This window comes from Panicum virgatum, chromosome 5K (genome assembly GCF_016808335.1).
Source record: "Panicum virgatum strain AP13 chromosome 5K, P.virgatum_v5, whole genome shotgun sequence".
NCBI lineage: Eukaryota > Viridiplantae > Streptophyta > Magnoliopsida > Poales > Poaceae > Panicum > Panicum virgatum.
The window spans coordinates 44475001-44492441 of record NC_053140.1 but is presented as its reverse complement, the minus strand read 5'-3'; the positions used below and the strand labels follow the sequence as shown (position 1 = coordinate 44492441).

General features: G+C 49.1%; 2 protein-coding genes across 2 annotated transcripts; both read left to right on the top strand.

The window, feature by feature from the left end:
* The first annotated feature begins 233 nt into the window (after positions 1–233).
* On the top strand, positions 234–6393 carry LOC120707663 (zinc transporter 5-like). Its single transcript, XM_039992622.1, has 11 exons — positions 234–393; positions 1558–1750; positions 1841–1926; positions 2372–2456; positions 3131–3209; positions 3333–3460; positions 3580–3666; positions 3765–3877; positions 5356–5486; positions 5658–5783; positions 6012–6393. Exons 1-10 carry the CDS (start codon positions 311–313, stop codon positions 5768–5770), a joined length of 1098 nt encoding a protein of 365 aa, XP_039848556.1. The 5' UTR covers positions 234–310; the 3' UTR covers positions 5771–5783; positions 6012–6393.
* Positions 6394–9506: 3113 nt separating this feature from the next.
* Positions 9507–10373, top strand: LOC120710142. Its single transcript, XM_039995806.1, has one exon. It carries the CDS (start codon positions 9507–9509, stop codon positions 10371–10373), a length of 867 nt encoding a protein of 288 aa, XP_039851740.1.
* The last annotated feature ends 7068 nt before the right edge of the window (positions 10374–17441 follow it).

Sequence of the window (17441 nt, the reverse complement as noted above, 5' to 3'; positions counted from 1 at the left end):
TTAGTGTTTGTATAATTTTTTTGAGGTGTTTATGTATAAATTTAGCCACTATAATGATCCAATTTAATTTAGTTATTAGCTGTTTTGAAACCGAGTAGCCCAACTCACCGTGTCCTAGTAACCCCGGACCGCTATCCCATCAGGAAGACGGAATCTGAGTCCCCATCACGTGCGCAGCAGCGAACGCGTGGTCGGTCACGTGCCGTCGCCGTGACCCCGAAGCGAACCACCTCACATCTCGAGTCCATCAACAGACCGACCTGAACCGGCGAGTCGGACCCAAGTACCAGCACCGGGCGACTCCGGCGAGATGATGTCGCCGAAGCCCTCCGCCTCCGCCGCGGCGGACGGCGGCGGGGGCGCCTCCAGCTCTCGCTCGGCCCCCACGGCGAGGTGAGGTTCCCCCCTCGTACCTACCCCCATTTCTCTAACTACTCACCCCTGACGCGGCGCAGCGCGAGATCTCGTAGTTGGATCGCGTTACGCATCGTTTTTACCTTTTCCTTTTGAAGCTTAATTCGCGTGGTAACTCTCACGACGCTAAGTTACTTAGCGGTTTTTAGTCCTGGTTTAAATTTGATTGGAGAGCGCAAAATCAGCGGTAAACTGGTGATGTATGTTAGTTCCAGTGTGCCATTTCTCATACTTTTGGCAGCTCAGTTCTGCTTCTGCATGAATCCTTCGGTATCTCCAGATGTCCGGAATATGCTAAATTGCTCCAAGATGAATAGGATCATCAGTTTTACTTTTTAAGTTCTAGTTCCGGCATGATTGCCCTGCTATTTGTAGTTGCGATGTTGCTTTATCTAACTAATACGTACTTCAATCTCGTCCAGATGTAGAGAAAATGTTAATGTATCATTTATTGAGAAAAGTAAATTAGCTATAGTCATAAAAAAAGATATACTAGCAATGCTCCACACCTTTATAAATTAATTGGTTATAGAAGGTCCCAGAATTCTCTGCATAGTTATCAGGACCTTGCTGAAGAGGAATTATTATCCCACTCTGTATGAGAGCGCAGATCACTGACAGTAAGACTCACAATGAACATGCTATGGGTTATAGTCTCAGGCTCTCAGCTAATAGTATAAATTTTAAGTTAAGTTAGCAGCTCGATCTATTCTTGAATTTCTGGAAACACGGTATATCATCTACTCTTAACTGTAACATATTAGCTGGTGATCACTATTTTTTATGAATTTCTGATTAAGTGATCATTGCTCCCAGTTCCAAGCATCTAGTGGCTGTGAGGCTGTTCATGGCCTATACTGACAATTGACTACCTATATGTGCACTAATTATGTTGTTAATCCATGTTGACCTAGTTTTATCTTTTTTTTAGTCTTTTTTATGTGAGAGAAATGTAAGGGAGGTGAGCTATAGCAAGATGTGATCTTGACTTGTATTTCTTTTCCTTCTCTGATGTATAAAAGTTCAATTGCCCTTACTATCATATTCACATAAAAAATATTTAAGCTTGCCTTTCCAAACATATGTGGTACCAATCACTGGCTACTTTCTGTTGATGAAACTGCCGTTATTTGCTTTTTGTAGGTCAACACCATTGCAAGTGATTCATATCTTGGGAAACTTCATGAGAATTTGGTCTGTTTACTTGTTATATAGCTACTTATCCAACAGTGGGGATTCAATAGTTGGCTTTATCTTCAGCTGTCTTGTACCCGCTTCAGTCATATTCCTGGTCTTACAGAAGCCTTGGAAAGGCCGGCCTTTGCCCAACTCGCAGGTTTTGTGATACCTTCATGTTCTTGAGATTGCCTCAACTGCTATTAGATGGCCATTTTCATTGTATTTATTCTCGTGCGTATTATTTCAGGTTGTTCCTACAGTTGTCAATGGAGGAATCCTGGCATTATACTTTGTATTGTGGGGTAAAGGACTTCTTGCTTGTGGCCCACTAATGTAAGCATACCGTTCTTTGAGCACCATGAATTTTCACATAGTTGTGTGATCTGTGGTACTGGTATGGTGCAAGTATGGCAGGGAATACTAGTTTAAACCTCCTTCTAAGCTAATATGCAATGTGTCAGATCATCGCAAAAATGAATTGCACTCAATGGATCTAGACTGCAGCATAATTTCCCTGGCGCCCCTGGATCTTGATCCAATAAATGATTGCCATTGTGACTGGAGGTGATGACATGTAGAGGGGGCCTTGCAGTTACTCTCCTAGGGGTGTGATTCCATTTCTGAACACTTCAGTTGCAAACAACATTCATATTAACATTACCCACAACCTGCATGTATTGCGCTGCTTTGAGCATCCTAATTGGTTAATTGTGTTACTAAAAAAGTGTTCGCTGGGACTTCCGTCTAAACTTCATTTTACTCTGTCTATTGAGTCTAGTGCTCTGCTGGCGGAGTATGCAGGTGCTGTTCTTGGAGTTCTCTCTGCTGCTTTATATGGAAGGAAAGTTAATATCTGGAAAAAGGCAAGTTGCTGATTTTATATCAGTATTTATTGTATGTGATATTTCAATTCATGTAATATGTTGCTCTATAATATTTTTGGGTTACAAGCGTAAGAAATTAGTGCTCATATCTGGTATTCTAACCTTAAACATTGTGTAATCAGTGTTTTTTGTAGCCCATTTATATTGATCTGTGCTTTTTCAGTAAATATGTATAAGTGAGATAGTATCATTTATGTGCACATGCACTGGTAAATGTAGTGGGCCAATAGCTGTACAATAAATGTGGATATGGGCACAAGAAATACCATCTCTGTTGTCACCAGTTCATCTTATTTGGTTGTTATGTTCTTCTCATGATCTCGTGCTCGAAAGTATAACATAATTTAGAATTACTGTTGATCTGATGGGCATTAGAAACAAATAAGTGTGCACACATCGCAATGAGCATAGACATGATCATTGATCAGGAGAATCAGCATGATTTTCAGCAAGGTCACCAGTCTAAAATCTCATTAACTAAACTAATATAGCTGGACAAATTATTAAAGAATTGTTCGATTCTGCTGCATGTTTACTCATCGATGTGTTCTGCATCCGGTGGACTTTCTTGGAACAAAATATAGTACTTTGAAGTAGTAACTGTAAAATTTCCTAAGAGATGATACTGACATCTGTTTCCCCTGGATTTGTAGATTGGAGGCCTTGCTGCTATGTTGGTAGCATATTATCTCTTATCAAATGGATGGTCTACAAGAACACATTCGCCACTATGTATCCTACAACATACATGTTTCTGAAATAATATGCTGTGCAAGTGGGAATTCCTGTCAGTTTAAGTATCTCTAGCTATAATGGACTAATGAAAGCGTTTTGGGAGACCTTGACTTCATGCAGATAGCTTTGGAAGTGAACCACTGGAGAGGCCAACACAAACTATTGGAATGAAAGAAATGGTGGTGCCAATTACTGCTGGGATTTTATCTGCTTTAAGGAGAGTATTAGCTCGGCGTGTTTCTCTCAAGGTAATCTCAGCTTCTGTAATATTCTATCTGTCATATAGAAAACCCCCTTCAAAGTACTTTCAATGCACTATAGTTTTCTTTGCAGAATTGACAATCACCATCATTCTATGCTCCTCCAGAATCAACTTAAAAGGCGACTTCATGCTATAACTATCGCTTCTGCGACTTGTTTTCTTTTTCCATTTGCGATGTGGGATACAATCCTTGTGAGTACATACCGTCTATGGTCTAATTATTTCTGTGGTTGGGAAGATTTGCAGATGATTCCTTCGATTCGTAGTGATTGTTATTTCCTTGATTGCAGGGCTCAGCATCTGACAGCATAGTTAAACTACAACTACCAAGTTGGGCATACTTGAGTACTGTTTTGTTCGGGATGGTGCTCATATTCTATGTTGACAATGTTGCCGAGGAAAAGTAAGATTATTTCTCAGAAGGAAAACACATTTTGAGTTAACTTTAAAATTTGCTTTGTCAGTTTGTAAAGAAACCCTTGATTGTTTTGCTATCATCAGTATGAACCAGATCTTCAGTAGATCATAGATTTGAAGTTATTATTCCTCAAACATGCTCAGGTGCAACAATAGGAAGCAACTAGAAAAACTGGCACGGCGTTGCCGCGCCATGACCTGTAGCCCAGTGATTGGTAGGAAGGCTAGGAATATTTTTTGCGAAATTTTAGGCTATGGATTAATTTATAGAAACTTTAGGGTATTATTATTTAGTTAGAATGTAGGGGCCGTGGATTGATTGTCATGAATCTGGGGGCTTTTTTGCAAAGTTTCGGGCTGTGGGTATATTTTTAGGAAGTTTAGGGCCTTTTTCGTAAAACTCTATGGACTGTGGGTTAATTGCTGTAGAGCTCGGGTTTGTAAAAAATGCATGGATCGCGAGTTGATTGTCATAAAATTACCTGAAAGGTGGCTGAATCGAGAGAGTTGTCGTAAAATTGACGGAGAGGTGGCTTCAATAAATGGTATTTATGAAAAGCTCGAGGGGGTTTTAGTAAATTGTCGGAGAAGTGGTTGGACTTCAGTTTAATTTCAATAAAGTTTGGGGGAGTTTTGTAAAATTGGTAGCCCTGCTGGCATTCGTTCAAAGTTCGAGGTGGTTTCCATAGAACTGCCTGAGAGTTGGCTTGATTAAAATTATGTTTATATGAAGCTTGAGGGGGTTGCCGTAAAACTGTTTGAGAGGTGGCTTGAGCAAATGCTATTTCAGCGAAGCTCAAGGTGGTTTCTATAAAATTAACTAAGTGTGGGCTGGACTACATATTAATTTTAATAAAGTTTAAGGGGTTTTTTATAAAATTGTCGAGCCTCCTGGATAATCCGAGCCATCCATGCGCAATCCGACGGCTGAGAAATTCCGGATGTGTGGCTCAAATTGTATTTCTATAAAGCTCGAGGGGGTTGCTGTAAAATTGTTTGCGAGATGGCTTGAGCAAATGCTATTTCTACAAAGTTCTAGGAGGGTTCTATAAAATTAACTGAGTGTGGGCTAGACTATATATTAATTTTGATAAAGTTCGAGGGGTTTTTTGAAAAACTGCCGAGCCTTAGCTGAGTGTGGGCTGGACTATATATTAATTTTCATAAAGCTCGAGGGTTTTTTTTGCAAAATTGCCGAGCCTTCTAAATAATCCGAGCCATCCACGCGCGATCCGACGGCCGAGATTTTTGAGCCTACGTGGCTCAACGGGCCCCCCCTTTTAGGTCTTTAAAAGATTACTTTTCTTTTTCATGGATGCTTCTTGAAGCATTTTTATTAACTTTTCGATGAATCATAAGACATGAATTTCCTTCCTTTAGTTAACTGCCCTTTTTTTGCTTCATGATTAGATCTTTGCTTCATGTTTGTAACATGTTTATGTGGTTGTTATTCCTACCTGGCAGGTTGCATTTGGTCTTCTCATCTCCAAGGCACTTAATGGTCTCAACAGGTTGCATCATTGTTTTGGAGATATTGTACAAAATGGATTTCTCCCTTTTGGGATTTCTGGTCTGTTCCGTCATTTTGGGATTTGGTGAGTTTTGAGATCTCATTTGTTGTATCCATGACTGAATTCTAAATTACTCCTGCTATGCTAGTTGTAAAACCTTTTCTGCTCCATGTCCTAAATGTCTCATATCTGTGAAACAAAAGGGTAACTTCATTTTGGTTCTTTCTGTACAATGACCAATGGTATTTCTTTTAGGTATTTTTGAAGCAACTTCTCTGGAGCGCTCAAAGAAAAGCCCTTTAGAGGCGCATGAACTGTCGAATGGGGTGTTCCACAATCAGTTGCCAATTTCAGCACTTCCAAGCTAAAGGATATACCTGGGTGAGATTCATTTAAAACATAATTTTTTTTGGAACTACTTATCCGTTAAGGTTGAGGTTGCCATGCCCATTAATATTTAGTCACATGTTTCAAGAGTGGATTGCTGTTCAGTTTCAACTGTGAAGCTCTTTGAATATTGTAAACAGGTCAACAAAAGGTCTTTGAACGTGGTTATATAGTCTCTGGATCAACAGGACTAACCATCCTTTTTGTATTCTTGTACCGCAGTCACAACATGGTCAAAGCCCGTGGTTGCACACCTAACACAGATTCGTGGTTTCAATCCTGCCTGAAGTTTGAACGAGACAAAGCATGGATGTTTTTGACCTGCCAATGTGCCTGTCCCTGTGCTGTCCGGTCCTGCGGCCCACTTGCATCCTGTAAGCCCCTGTAGATGTGTATCCATATTCCTCTTGCAGGTATTGCAATTGTCACAGTACCCTGTGCCCCTGCGCCCAGTGCTTGTGTTGGTGAAATTTTGCCGTTCTCACTTAGAAACGCAGATGTTTTTGGTCGGGACAGAAGTGTGTGTTTGTTTGTTTGTTTGAGACACTGAAACATGTAATCCGTCCATGAAATTATTAACATGCTGACCCTTTTTACCCTGGAACTAGTCTGCTGCAGACTGCTGCAGTGTCGCTCATGGCAGTCCGTGTGCTAACTCGACGCTCATGTCAATGGTTGAGCGGTTGGCAACTCACTTGAGCCGGTCAATTTGCAGTCCTAGTTTTCTCATGAGCTAGTCATGTGGATGGGCCATATCCCAGCCCATGCAAGAACTAGGGCCTCTTTCACAGCCCAAATAAGTCTGGATCTCCTCCAGGCCAACATAGCCCGCAGTGTTTCGTTTACTCTCCCGCCGCGTAAACAGATTTGTCAGATAAATTTGTTCATGGCGTAAAGTTGCAGTTGCACTTGAGTTTCGGACCTTCTTAATCGACATCCCATCATCTACATTGGTAGCCGCAGATCGCTTTGCTTCACCGCCAGCAACTCAAAGCTACTCCAGTTACACCACGTCACCAACGTACGCCTGCAACCCACACCACAAACGCACCGAGCGAGCGGCGGAGGAAAGACCGCCCGGCCCGCGACAGCGAAACGCCCCCGCACGCGCACGTACGGTCTCTCGATGCCAGAGGACGGGCGGCGGCGGGGGGGGGGGGGGGGCGGGGGGGGGGACGTACGGTCTCTCGATGCCAGAGGACGAGCGGGGGCGGCCTTCGCTTGGCGCGGAAGAGCAACGCGAATGCGTGAGCCGCCCTGCTCCACTCCACGTCTGAGATCGGAAGAGAGCGAGCGTGCGCACGACACGACGTCTCCGGAGCGCTCGCGGCTTGCCGCTCCTCCTATGGCCCGGCCGGCTCGCCGTCGTCATGGGCGCGGCGGGGTCCTGTCGGCGTCATGATCGACCCGCGCGCTGTTTCCGGCAGCCCAGATGCAAGGGTCAGGGATAACAACGGTAGAGAAACGACGCAAGCGGTCAGGGGCGATCCTGCCGCGAGCACTGCACTCTGCCCCCTATTCGTGCTGGAACATTTACTGCTGATCGAGTGATCAGCCAGCCCGCGTCACGGACGGGAGCAGCTTTGTCGCCGATATCTTGCTTGCAAGCATGCAACCCCATGTCTGAATGTTTTCGCCGTCAGCAGGTCAGGGTTTCTCGACGCGCTGTTCTGTTTCTCGTTGCATTCGTGTCGGGATATTTGCTCATACACCAGGCCTAGTACAGTAACAAACTCGTTGTTCTTTGCTAGCACGTATTAACATGTACTTGAAGGCCACGCTAAGGAAAGAAAATGTGGTGCAGAGTTGCTTGTTCTTTCAAATGACACTTTCGTTTTCCTTGAAAAGAAAATGACACTTTCGGTCCTCACACCCACCTCATTAGCCACCAGCCATGATCTTTCTCCCTCCCCAGTTCGGTGAGCATCACGAGCCAGCAAACCGAGGTCGGCTGAGAGAGGATCGGAGTCTTCCCCACTGACGGCGACGGCGCGACGCGCCAGAAGAAAAAAGGCTACGACGATGGCCGATAGGTTCTTCTACAAGTAGGCAGCGACCGCAAAGGAACCGCCACGCTCTCTAGCTCGCGCCCATCTCAGGTCGCCGTCGCGCTCGCACACGAGAGCCACCGCGCGCGTGCCCTCCCTCCTCTGGCCGGCCGGTCGGGGTCGTGGGCTCGTGGCTCCAAGTCCGCCGGCCACCCACCGGCCACCACCGTACCATTCCATATGCTATCCTCCGCCGGTCACATCGCTCTGAATCCAGGGAGGGGCTCGACGGCGTCGCGGTTAACCGCGCGATCGCGCGATCTAATTACTGGCCTTGCAAGGTAAGAATAGGGCGACGGGGTGGACGTGGACGTGATGGTCGGCAGCCGCGTTGGGATGGCATCGCAGGTAATTGTCGGCGTGACTAGAACTAGCTAGCTCGCCGCAGGCCCGCAGCAGCAATGTGAGACCGGAGAAATGTAGCAGCAAGGCACGCTCGCCGTCGTTGCCGCGGGTAACGACCTCTCGACATCACAAGGGACGACGACGGTTAGCGCAGAGCAGCGCGTGTCGGCCGTGTCTGCGTGTCGAGCTCTCCGGCGACGGTGTGCATTGTTGCTAGGTCATGCCGCCATGGCACGGGGTGATCGGTCATACTAAGGTATCGGTGACTAGATTGGGCACCAACCGTGGTACCGTCGTTTGGATAGATCGAAGATTCTCAAGAAGTAGGAGCCACTTTACCACTGCCTTTTTGGACTCGGAGAACGTTGAGTGTGTGGCACAGAGTTCACATGGACACAGCGTGAGCGTCGAGTCCCTCCTCGATCGGGACAGGAGAGTGTGGGCTAAGGCAGACGGTCAACTGTGAACTGCTATTACTGCAAAAAAAAAGATGAAAAAGAAGTCGATCTAAACTGTTTCAGTTGGAGCAGAATCATTATATTCTTCATGGACAGAATGGCCTTGTTTGGTTTGCAATTCTAGGCCATTCTAGGAAAAGAATCTTGAACGCATGGACCGTTAAATGAAGTCTATTTGCAAAACTTCTTCATGGATGGGTGCTACTTTTCGTGACGAATCTAATGATGGTAATTAATCAAGAATTGGCTACAGTGATGCTACAGTAACCATGCTCTAATCACGCGGTCAAATGTCTCATTAGATTCTTCAAGGTTCCTAGCGCAGGGGTTCTGGAGTTGGTTTTGTAAACTACCTTCATTTAATATCTCTAATTAGCAGTCAAAGTTGTTACAGTCTAACGTAGCACCAACCAAACAGAGCCGATAACTCTTCTTCTTCCTGATCTAATAGGGATAGCACATGGCAGTACGTACGTGAAGGCATTGAGCACTATTTTGTTTCCGGGCAGCATTGCAAATTGCGCTCTGCAGAACCCAGGATAGAGCGGAGGGTCCGTAATTTACGGAGCGACAGTTTTGGCGACCTGGGAGGCGATCGCGAGCCCGACCTTGACCTAGCCCACCACCGCCGGTGATCTAGGCCTGCCAACGCCGCCGGCCACCCCGGCCCCGGCGTCCACGCCCCGCCGCCAACCTGTTGTTGGTGTCGGCCACCTGCAAACCGCCGGTTAGCCGCTTCGGGCGCCGCCGGCCACAGATTTTCCCTAGGGTTTTGCCGCTTAGGTTTTTCCTAGGTCGGGCTTTGGTGTGGTGGTTGTGCTGGTGAAGCACAGCGCATCTGTTGGTGTTTTCCTGCTTGGATCGCCATGGCGGAGACAGGAGGGAACAACGATGGCAAGGGGGGTTCGTCCCCAAAACTGCCGTCTGTGGAGGTGATGCTCCGGAACCTCAACCTTACGGAAGAGGAAGGGGCGATCATGGACTTCATTGACGACGATGAGGAAGAAGCCCTAGCGCCTGTGGAGTGGGCGCTGGTCGGAAAGATTCTTTCGCCATCGACGGTTTCTGTTGACTCGATCCGATCTGCGATGAAACCAGCGTGGGGCAACCCAGTGGGTCTGAAGATCCGTTCGATAGGGGAGAAGGGAGATAACATGTTCGTGGCGGAGTTTGGGAGTGGCCGCGACATGGAAAGGATCTTGTCTAGTACTCCATGGCTTTTTGGGAAGTATGCTGTCCTGTTGAAGGAGTATGACGAGACTTTGTGTGCATCAGACATCGTCTTTGATCGGCTAGAGCTATGGGTTCGTGTTCTCAATCTCCCTCTTGGGTGGATGAACCGGACCAAGGGAGCAAAGGTCATGAGTCTAATCGGAGATGTGATCAAGATGGATGTGGACGCTGAAGGAAAAGCTAGCGGGGCCTTCCTTCGGGCCCATGTTGCAATTGATGTGGATAAACCTATTCGGCGGGGAGTTCTGCTACGGATGAACAAGAAGGATGACCCAAAGTGGTTCCAGGCTCAATTTGAGAAACTTCCCTATATTTGTTTTGCGTGTGGAAAAATGGGGCATTCGGAGCTGGATTGTCCAACTCCAGTGGAGCGTGATGCAGAGGGGAAACTCCCTTATGATATGCAGCTTAGGGCTCCAGAAGAACGTCGCCGTCGTGTTCCGTCTTTCCAGAGCGCGGTGGCAGACTCCTTGGGCAGTGGATCATCTTCGGCCAATTAGGCAAGGCACCCCAATCGCTCAGGCGCCAGGGGGTCTAAAGCAGAGTCCCACCGCACTGATGACTATGTTGATGAGTCCGACGAACCAGAGGTGCAATCACCATTGAAGCAAAAGAGCCAATATGAGGATATGAATTATGAGCTGGTGAATGAAACGGGAGCCAGTAGGCGGCTTAATCTGAATGATGAGGCCGCAGGTTCACGCCTACAGCCTAAGAAACGGAAGTCGAAGAGTTCTACCCCGGCTACTCAGCCCCCCGATCTAAATATTCCGGTGGGCATATCAAATGCGATTGTGCCTGTTGGTTTGGGGAATGAGAATGTAGGGCAGTTGGAGGGGGGGACGGAGAGTAGTGGAAGCAGTATGATTGAATTATTGAAGAAACAGAAGCGTAGCAACCTTCAACTTGATGGATCGGCGGCGGCTGCAAAGGGCAGCCCCCGCCGGGCGCCATGAATCTCTTAAGTGTGAACTGCCGGGGTTGTGGGCGGTCCGAGGCAGTTCAAGAGCTTCGCCACTTGGTGGCGGAGAGGAGACCCGCAGTGGTGTTCTTGATGGAAACGCAGATGGGGGAGGAAAGAGCTCTTGGCTTGAAGCTTGACCTTGGCTTTCCTAATGCCATTGTTGTCAAAGCTGAGGGCTTAAGTGGTGGTTTGATGCTACTGTGGCGGCATGATGTCACGGTAGCTGAACTGAGTAAGTCGAGATCGCATATTGACGTCTTTTTGTCGTGCGATGGGTTGAGGATTTCTCAGTGGAGGCTCACAGGCTTCTATGGTGAGCCAAGGCGAGAAAGAAGAAAGAATAGCTGGTTTCTGATGCGTTTTCTCCGTGCTCAGTCGGATGATCCTTGGTTGTGTGTGGGGGATTTTAACGAAGTGCTAGCAGCAGACGAGCAGATAGGTGGGAACGAGAGAGAACAATGGCAAATCTCTGCGTTTCAGGATGCTGTCAACGATTGTGACTTGACGGATCTAGGCTTCCACGGCCTTCCCTACACTTGGGATAATCGTCAGGAAGCGGATCGGAATGTGAAGGTCCGGCTGGACCGGGCGCTGGGAGATAATAAGTTTATGACCGAGTTGGGGGCCTCGGAGGTGTACCATTTACCGCTGGTGGAGTCTAATCATGCTGGTCTCCTAGTTGAGGTGAGACAACGGGATTTGGCCACGCGAGGTGGTCGCAAGCGGCGTAAACCATTCAGGTATGAAAATATGTGGCAGAATCATGGGGGGTATATGGAGTTTGTGAATAGAACTTGGGAGCTGGGGTCGGGTCCAGCTGATCTCTCCTCAATGGCAAATGCTCTCTCATCCCTGCAAACATCGCTGAAATCATGGGATAGAGAGGTTTTTGGTTCAGTCAAGAAGAAAATCAACGAGTTGAGGGCTGATCTAGAGGTGGAGAGAGGGAGCACCCTGTATAGGGGGCCTACGGACAGGGAGAAGGGGCTTATGGCGCGGCTGTCCGAGGTCCTATCTCGAGAAGAAATTATGGAGAAACAAAGGTCCCGAATTTCCTGGCTTAGTGAAGGGGATCGGAACACTGAGTTTTTTCAAGCTAAGGCTCGAACAAGGGGGAGAACAAATCGGATCAAACAACTCACAGCTGATGACGGCCGGGTATTCACTGAGCAGGAAGATTTGGAGAGGCTAGCTTGTGAGTTCTATCAGAATTTGTTCTCGACGCAGGATGAGTTGCAGCCGGATTTAATCTGTACTCATGTTCCACGAAAAATCACACCAGAGATGAGTGACTTCCTAGAGAAACCTTTCATTGAAAAAGAAGTGGAGGCCGCTCTCTTTCAAATGGCTCCTAGCAAGGCTCCTGGTGTTGATGGTTTCAATGCCGGCTTTTTCCAAACGCATTGGCAACTGCTGAAGGCGAGTGTTGTGCCGGCGGTGTTGGGCTTTCTGAACGGAGGTGAGCTTCCAGAGGAGGTGAATAAAACCCTTCTTGTCCTCATTCCGAAGGTGAGCAATCCTCAAGAGTTATCCCAATACCGTCCGATATCTTTATGTAATGTCCTCTACAAGGTCTGTTCCAAGACCATGGCAAACCGTTTACGACTGATCTTAGAAGAGGTGATTTCGAAGGAGCAAAGTGCATTTGTGCCTGGTCGGTTGATCACTGACAACATACTGATCGCGTACGAGTGCATACATTATCTGAGAAATAAGAAGGGCAAGACTGGAAGCTGTGCAGTCAAGTTGGATATGACCAAAGCCTACGACCGTGTGGAATGGAGATATCTAGAAAAAATTATGCGGACGTTGGGTTTCCCTGATCGATGGTGTGCTTTGGTGATGAAGTGTGTCACGTCCATTTCCTTCTCGGTCCGGGTTAATGGTGTTTTTTCTGATGTTTTCAAACCCTCGCGGGGAATACGGCAAGGGGATCCTATTTCACCGTATTTGTTTCTGCTTTGCTCGGAGGGTTTATCATGCATGCTCAAGAACATCGGACCATTATATGTGTCGAGGGGTATAAGAGTCAGTAGAAATGCACCTTGGATATCACATCTGTTATTCGCTGATGACAGCTTGATCTTCACTCAGGTGTCGAAGAAAGGTGTGGACAGAATTGCTGCTATCCTTGAAGATTATAACAGGGGGTCGGGACAGCTTGTGAATAAAAGCAAATCAGCGGTCTTTTTTAGCCCCAACTGCGACCAGGCATGTAAGGAGGTGGTTCATAACAGTCTGGGTATTCTCACTGAAGCATTGGGGGAACGCTATCTAGGCCTACCCACCGCGACTGAGCGGGGGGCGGCTGATGTTTTCAAATATGTACCGGCTAAAGTGAGAGGAATGGTCGGGGCTGGGCTGAGAAAAGCTTAAGTTGTGCAGCTCGGGAGGTATTTTGAAAGCAAACGCACAAGCTGTGCCAACGTACACGATGTCATGCTTCAAATTGCCACCCGGTATTTGTCAAAAACTCACCTCAGCTGTGTCTAACTACTGGTGGGGAAGTTCCCTTGATAACCACAAGATTCATTGGTTAAGATGGGAGAAATTAACAAGATCGAAGGAGGGTGGAATCGGATTCCGAGATTTCGCTCTCTTCAATAAAGCAATGCTTGGGAAGCAAGGATGGAGGTTGATCACTCGCCCGGACTCGCTGTGTGCTCAGGTGCTGAAGGGGAAATACTATCCAAATTGCGACTTCCTCTCGGCTACCAAAAAACGACGGAGTTCGGCAACATGGAGGTCAATCTTATATGGGAGGGATGTGTTGACTCAGGGCCTGATCAGAAGGGTAGGCCCGGGGGAGATCAGGGTTTGGGAGGACAATTGGATACCTGGAATCCGATCACTCAAACCGCTATTCAGGATGCTGCAAGCATCTGCCGTGCAGGTGCATGATTTATTCGTGCCAGGAACTCGCATTTGGAATGAGAGCCTGGTGCGCAAATCCTTTATGGCGATTGAGGCTGAAGAGGTACTCAAGATCAAGCCCAGCACACGGATGGAAACTGATGTCTTGGCATGGGCTTTCGAGAAGCATGGTAGGTACTCAGTGAGATCGGCATATCGTTTGTTGAAACAAGATCAAATGGAGAAGGCGATGGAGAAGGATAGGGAGGCCTCGGGCTCTGGTGCTTATACAGCCTGGCCGGCCCTATGGAAGCTTGATGTTCCACCCAAGATCCGCGTGTTCTGGTGGCGGGTGTTACACAAGTCGCTGCCCTCGAAAGCGGAGTTGAAGAGGAGACACGTTGCGGGGGAGAGCCACTGTGAGATGTGTGGAGAAGATGAAGAATCATTGTTTCATGTGTTCTTCGCTTGCCCTTTAGCAAGGCGTTTCTGGGGTGAAGTAAAAAAGCTGATGGGCATCACTGTTCCCAGACTACATCCAGGCTCGTGGGAATTGGATGTGCTGCAGCCTGGGGTGTGCTCGGTGGCGACAGCTAGAGTGGTGATCTGTGGCGCCTGGGCGCTGTGGACGGGTCGTAATGGCAGGCGACATGGAAGGAAAACCTGGGAGCCGGGAGCCACTGCCAGGTACATCTCCACTCTCTTGGAGGATCTTGAGTCGCTGAAACAACCGGCGCGCTCAAAACCTCGTGTGCCGAGAGCGAGGTGGGAGAAACCTGATCAAGGGTGGGTCAAGGTTAACTCGGATGCCAGCTACGACCAAGACATGTGTTCGAGCAGTGCTGGAGCGGTTATTCGTGACCATGCTGGTATTGTGAAGGGAGGTGTAGCAAGATGGTTTGACGACGTGGGCGATGTGCTGACGGGGGAGGCGTTGGCAGCGAAGGAAGGACTGGAGCTGGCTGCTGAGCTGGGCTTCGACCGGGTCATTCTCGAGGTTGATTGCCAAGAACTGTCCAAGCTTCTGCAGAGTCCTTACTCGTGTACGTCCTCCATTGGCGGCTTATGTTTCGACATAATAGAGCTAGGCAAGAGTTTTTCTGAATTTTCAGTTAGATGGGTGCGTAGAGAGGCGAATTCGGTGGCGCACTTCTGTGCTTCGATTGTTTCGGCCACCGATCGCTGTTCATTTTGGTTTGACTGTATCCCGGATTGGCTAGAGGATCTAGCTATCTCTGATTGTACTCTTGCATCGAATTAATGAAAGCTCTATTACCTCAAAAAAAAACCAGGATAGAGCACACCACATTATTGCCGGTCAGTCTCTGCAGACTGTAGGGCAAGAAGGGAACGATGAGAATCCTACTAGTACTCTGTTCCAGAATGCATGCCAAGTTCAGTCCCGAAACGTACGCTAGCATATATGATGAACATACTCTTACAAAAGACCAGGAGGGTGGATCAGAGTTGTTTAGTCTGAATGCGCCATTGATCTTGAGGAGGAGAAGCATCTAGGCACCGCGCGTGCCCAGCTAGTGGAGCAGCTCGCGGCATCTCCTGTCTGAATGCGCGCACGGCACACGGGGGAGCGGAGCTGAATTCCTGTCCGGCCGAGGCGGAGCAAGCGCGAGGAGCACGCCAGATCGATCAGATGCTCGCTCAGCTCGTCTCGATCCGCGCGCGCTGCGTGCAGTGCATGCACCCTGCGGCGGCAGGCGCTGCTGCAGAGAGCGCAAGTGGGGGTTAAATCTAGAAGGCGGGCGAAGCGAATCGGAGATCATGCATGCTGCCTGCGCCAATTGACAATTCAGGAGTGGACTTTCCAGGACGAACTCGTGGAGCGGCGACCAAGAGGCCGCAGCAGGAATGTGTTGTGACTTGGCCCCGAGCAAGAAGGAAAGGAAGGATCCGAAGATCAGGAGAGCTATTCGTGCTCCGGCGGCGTTGACCCCGCATAAACAAGGTGCGGATGCGGGGGAGGAGGCAGCATGGTCAATTCGGCTCTCGGAAGTCGAATCTAGCCAGAGCGACGGGAGGCCGGGGGACGAGGACGAGCTGGGCTTCGGCAAGTGGTTCTAGTCGTTAGCGAGGGTCCGGGCGAGGGACAAGTAGACAGGCTGACAGGGGGTGGGGGCCGTGGTTGAGCTGGGGGAGAGCAGCCGGACGACGGCGAGCAGTTGTATATTGCTAGCGATGCCGGGTGCCGGCACTCGGCTCCGGCCTCGTACATGCACGGGCGGACACGCGCAGCTGGAGAGGCCTCCCCTCGAGCGCCAAAAACAAGCGCATCGCTCGAATGATGATGGCCGCGCGCGCGCGCGCGAGAGGGGGGGGGGGGGGGTGCCTAGAGACCGGCAACCGCAACAACTACCAAGGCGGCCCGGGGGTGCGTGCGGGTGCGGCTCCTCTGCCCTCTCCTCAGCATTAGCGCCCGCGACGGCCGGCCATCCTTGTTCATGTGGCTGCGTTCAGGCAGGGTCAGGGCTTCTCTCTTTTCTCTCTGGAGCATGCCTGGGCACGCCCTGCATCCTTTTGCGTGCGGTGCCTCCCTCCGTGCACTTTTCAGGTCAAGCGTGCGTGCGCTAGCTGCGTAGCGTAGGAGACCTACTACTTCTGGTTGGCTTCTTGCATCGCATTCTCACATTCCCCCGTGTCGTATTATAGCCTGGTAGAGTAGTACGACTAGTGTACTAGCTGTTCGTACGTGCAGGCCATGCCGTCGTTTCGCCCCCAAAAAAAGAAGCTTCTTTTCACAAGCTTGTTTGGGACGGCTTTTTATCAGTACTACTTGTAGTAGTAGGGCTAGAGCTCCATGGCCTTGATTCTTGGGGAGGTTGTGCCATTGCAAATTTTGCAAAGCCAGCAGCAAAGCAATGGTGGCTGGCCGGCGTGTCCGCACGCCGAGGACAGGAGCATGGCACTAGCCTATAGCCGGCATCTGGAACGGCATCCTATCCGGGCCGTATTTTATCCGTCGCGCACACAGGTGTTAGTTGCCGCGTTGGTAAACATGAGAGCCACAGCTTGGCTGCTCCCGCCCCTGGGAATAATTCTAGCCCGGAATATGGTGGCACATCCAAATCAGAGCGCGCGCGCACATGACGCCGTGGCTCGAGAGAGCAGCTTAGCGGTGGTGGTGGTAGTTTCCACAGCTCACGATCGCTGCCCTCCTGGCCTCCGCCTCTGACGGGGCTAGTAGAATTACGCGAGATCGATCCCAACCCAGGTCAGCGAGGCTGCGGACCGCAGGGGGAGAAGAATAATGTGGGATCGGACGCCGCCACGTCACCGCGCCGGCGTCAGCAGTCAGCCTGTGGTTTGGTCAGTGTTAGTGCAAATAATTTTTTTGAAGAATAATAGTGTAAATAATAATTAGTACTAGTACAAAAAATAAAATGAGCCGGAGCATTTAGCGGTGGCGGCTGGGTTTGGAGGAGGACGCCCGGATTGGTGGCAGGCAGCGATGCGTGGCGAAGCAGCGGGACAAGTGGGAGGCGCAACACGTACGTACAGGGTCATGTTTTAGTACGTGGCGGCGGCGGCGGCAGCGGGACAAGTGGGAGGCGCAACACGTACGTACAGGCTTGCAAGATGCCACCCCGACGCCGCACCGCGTCGGATTTTGGCCGCGATCTATCGACTGGATCGGGCAGTATTGTACTAGTAATTTGTAGAGACGGTAGTGGAGCCGCACGAATCGGCGAGCGCACACGTCTGGAGTCTGGAGTCAGGGAGCCCAACTGACCGCCAA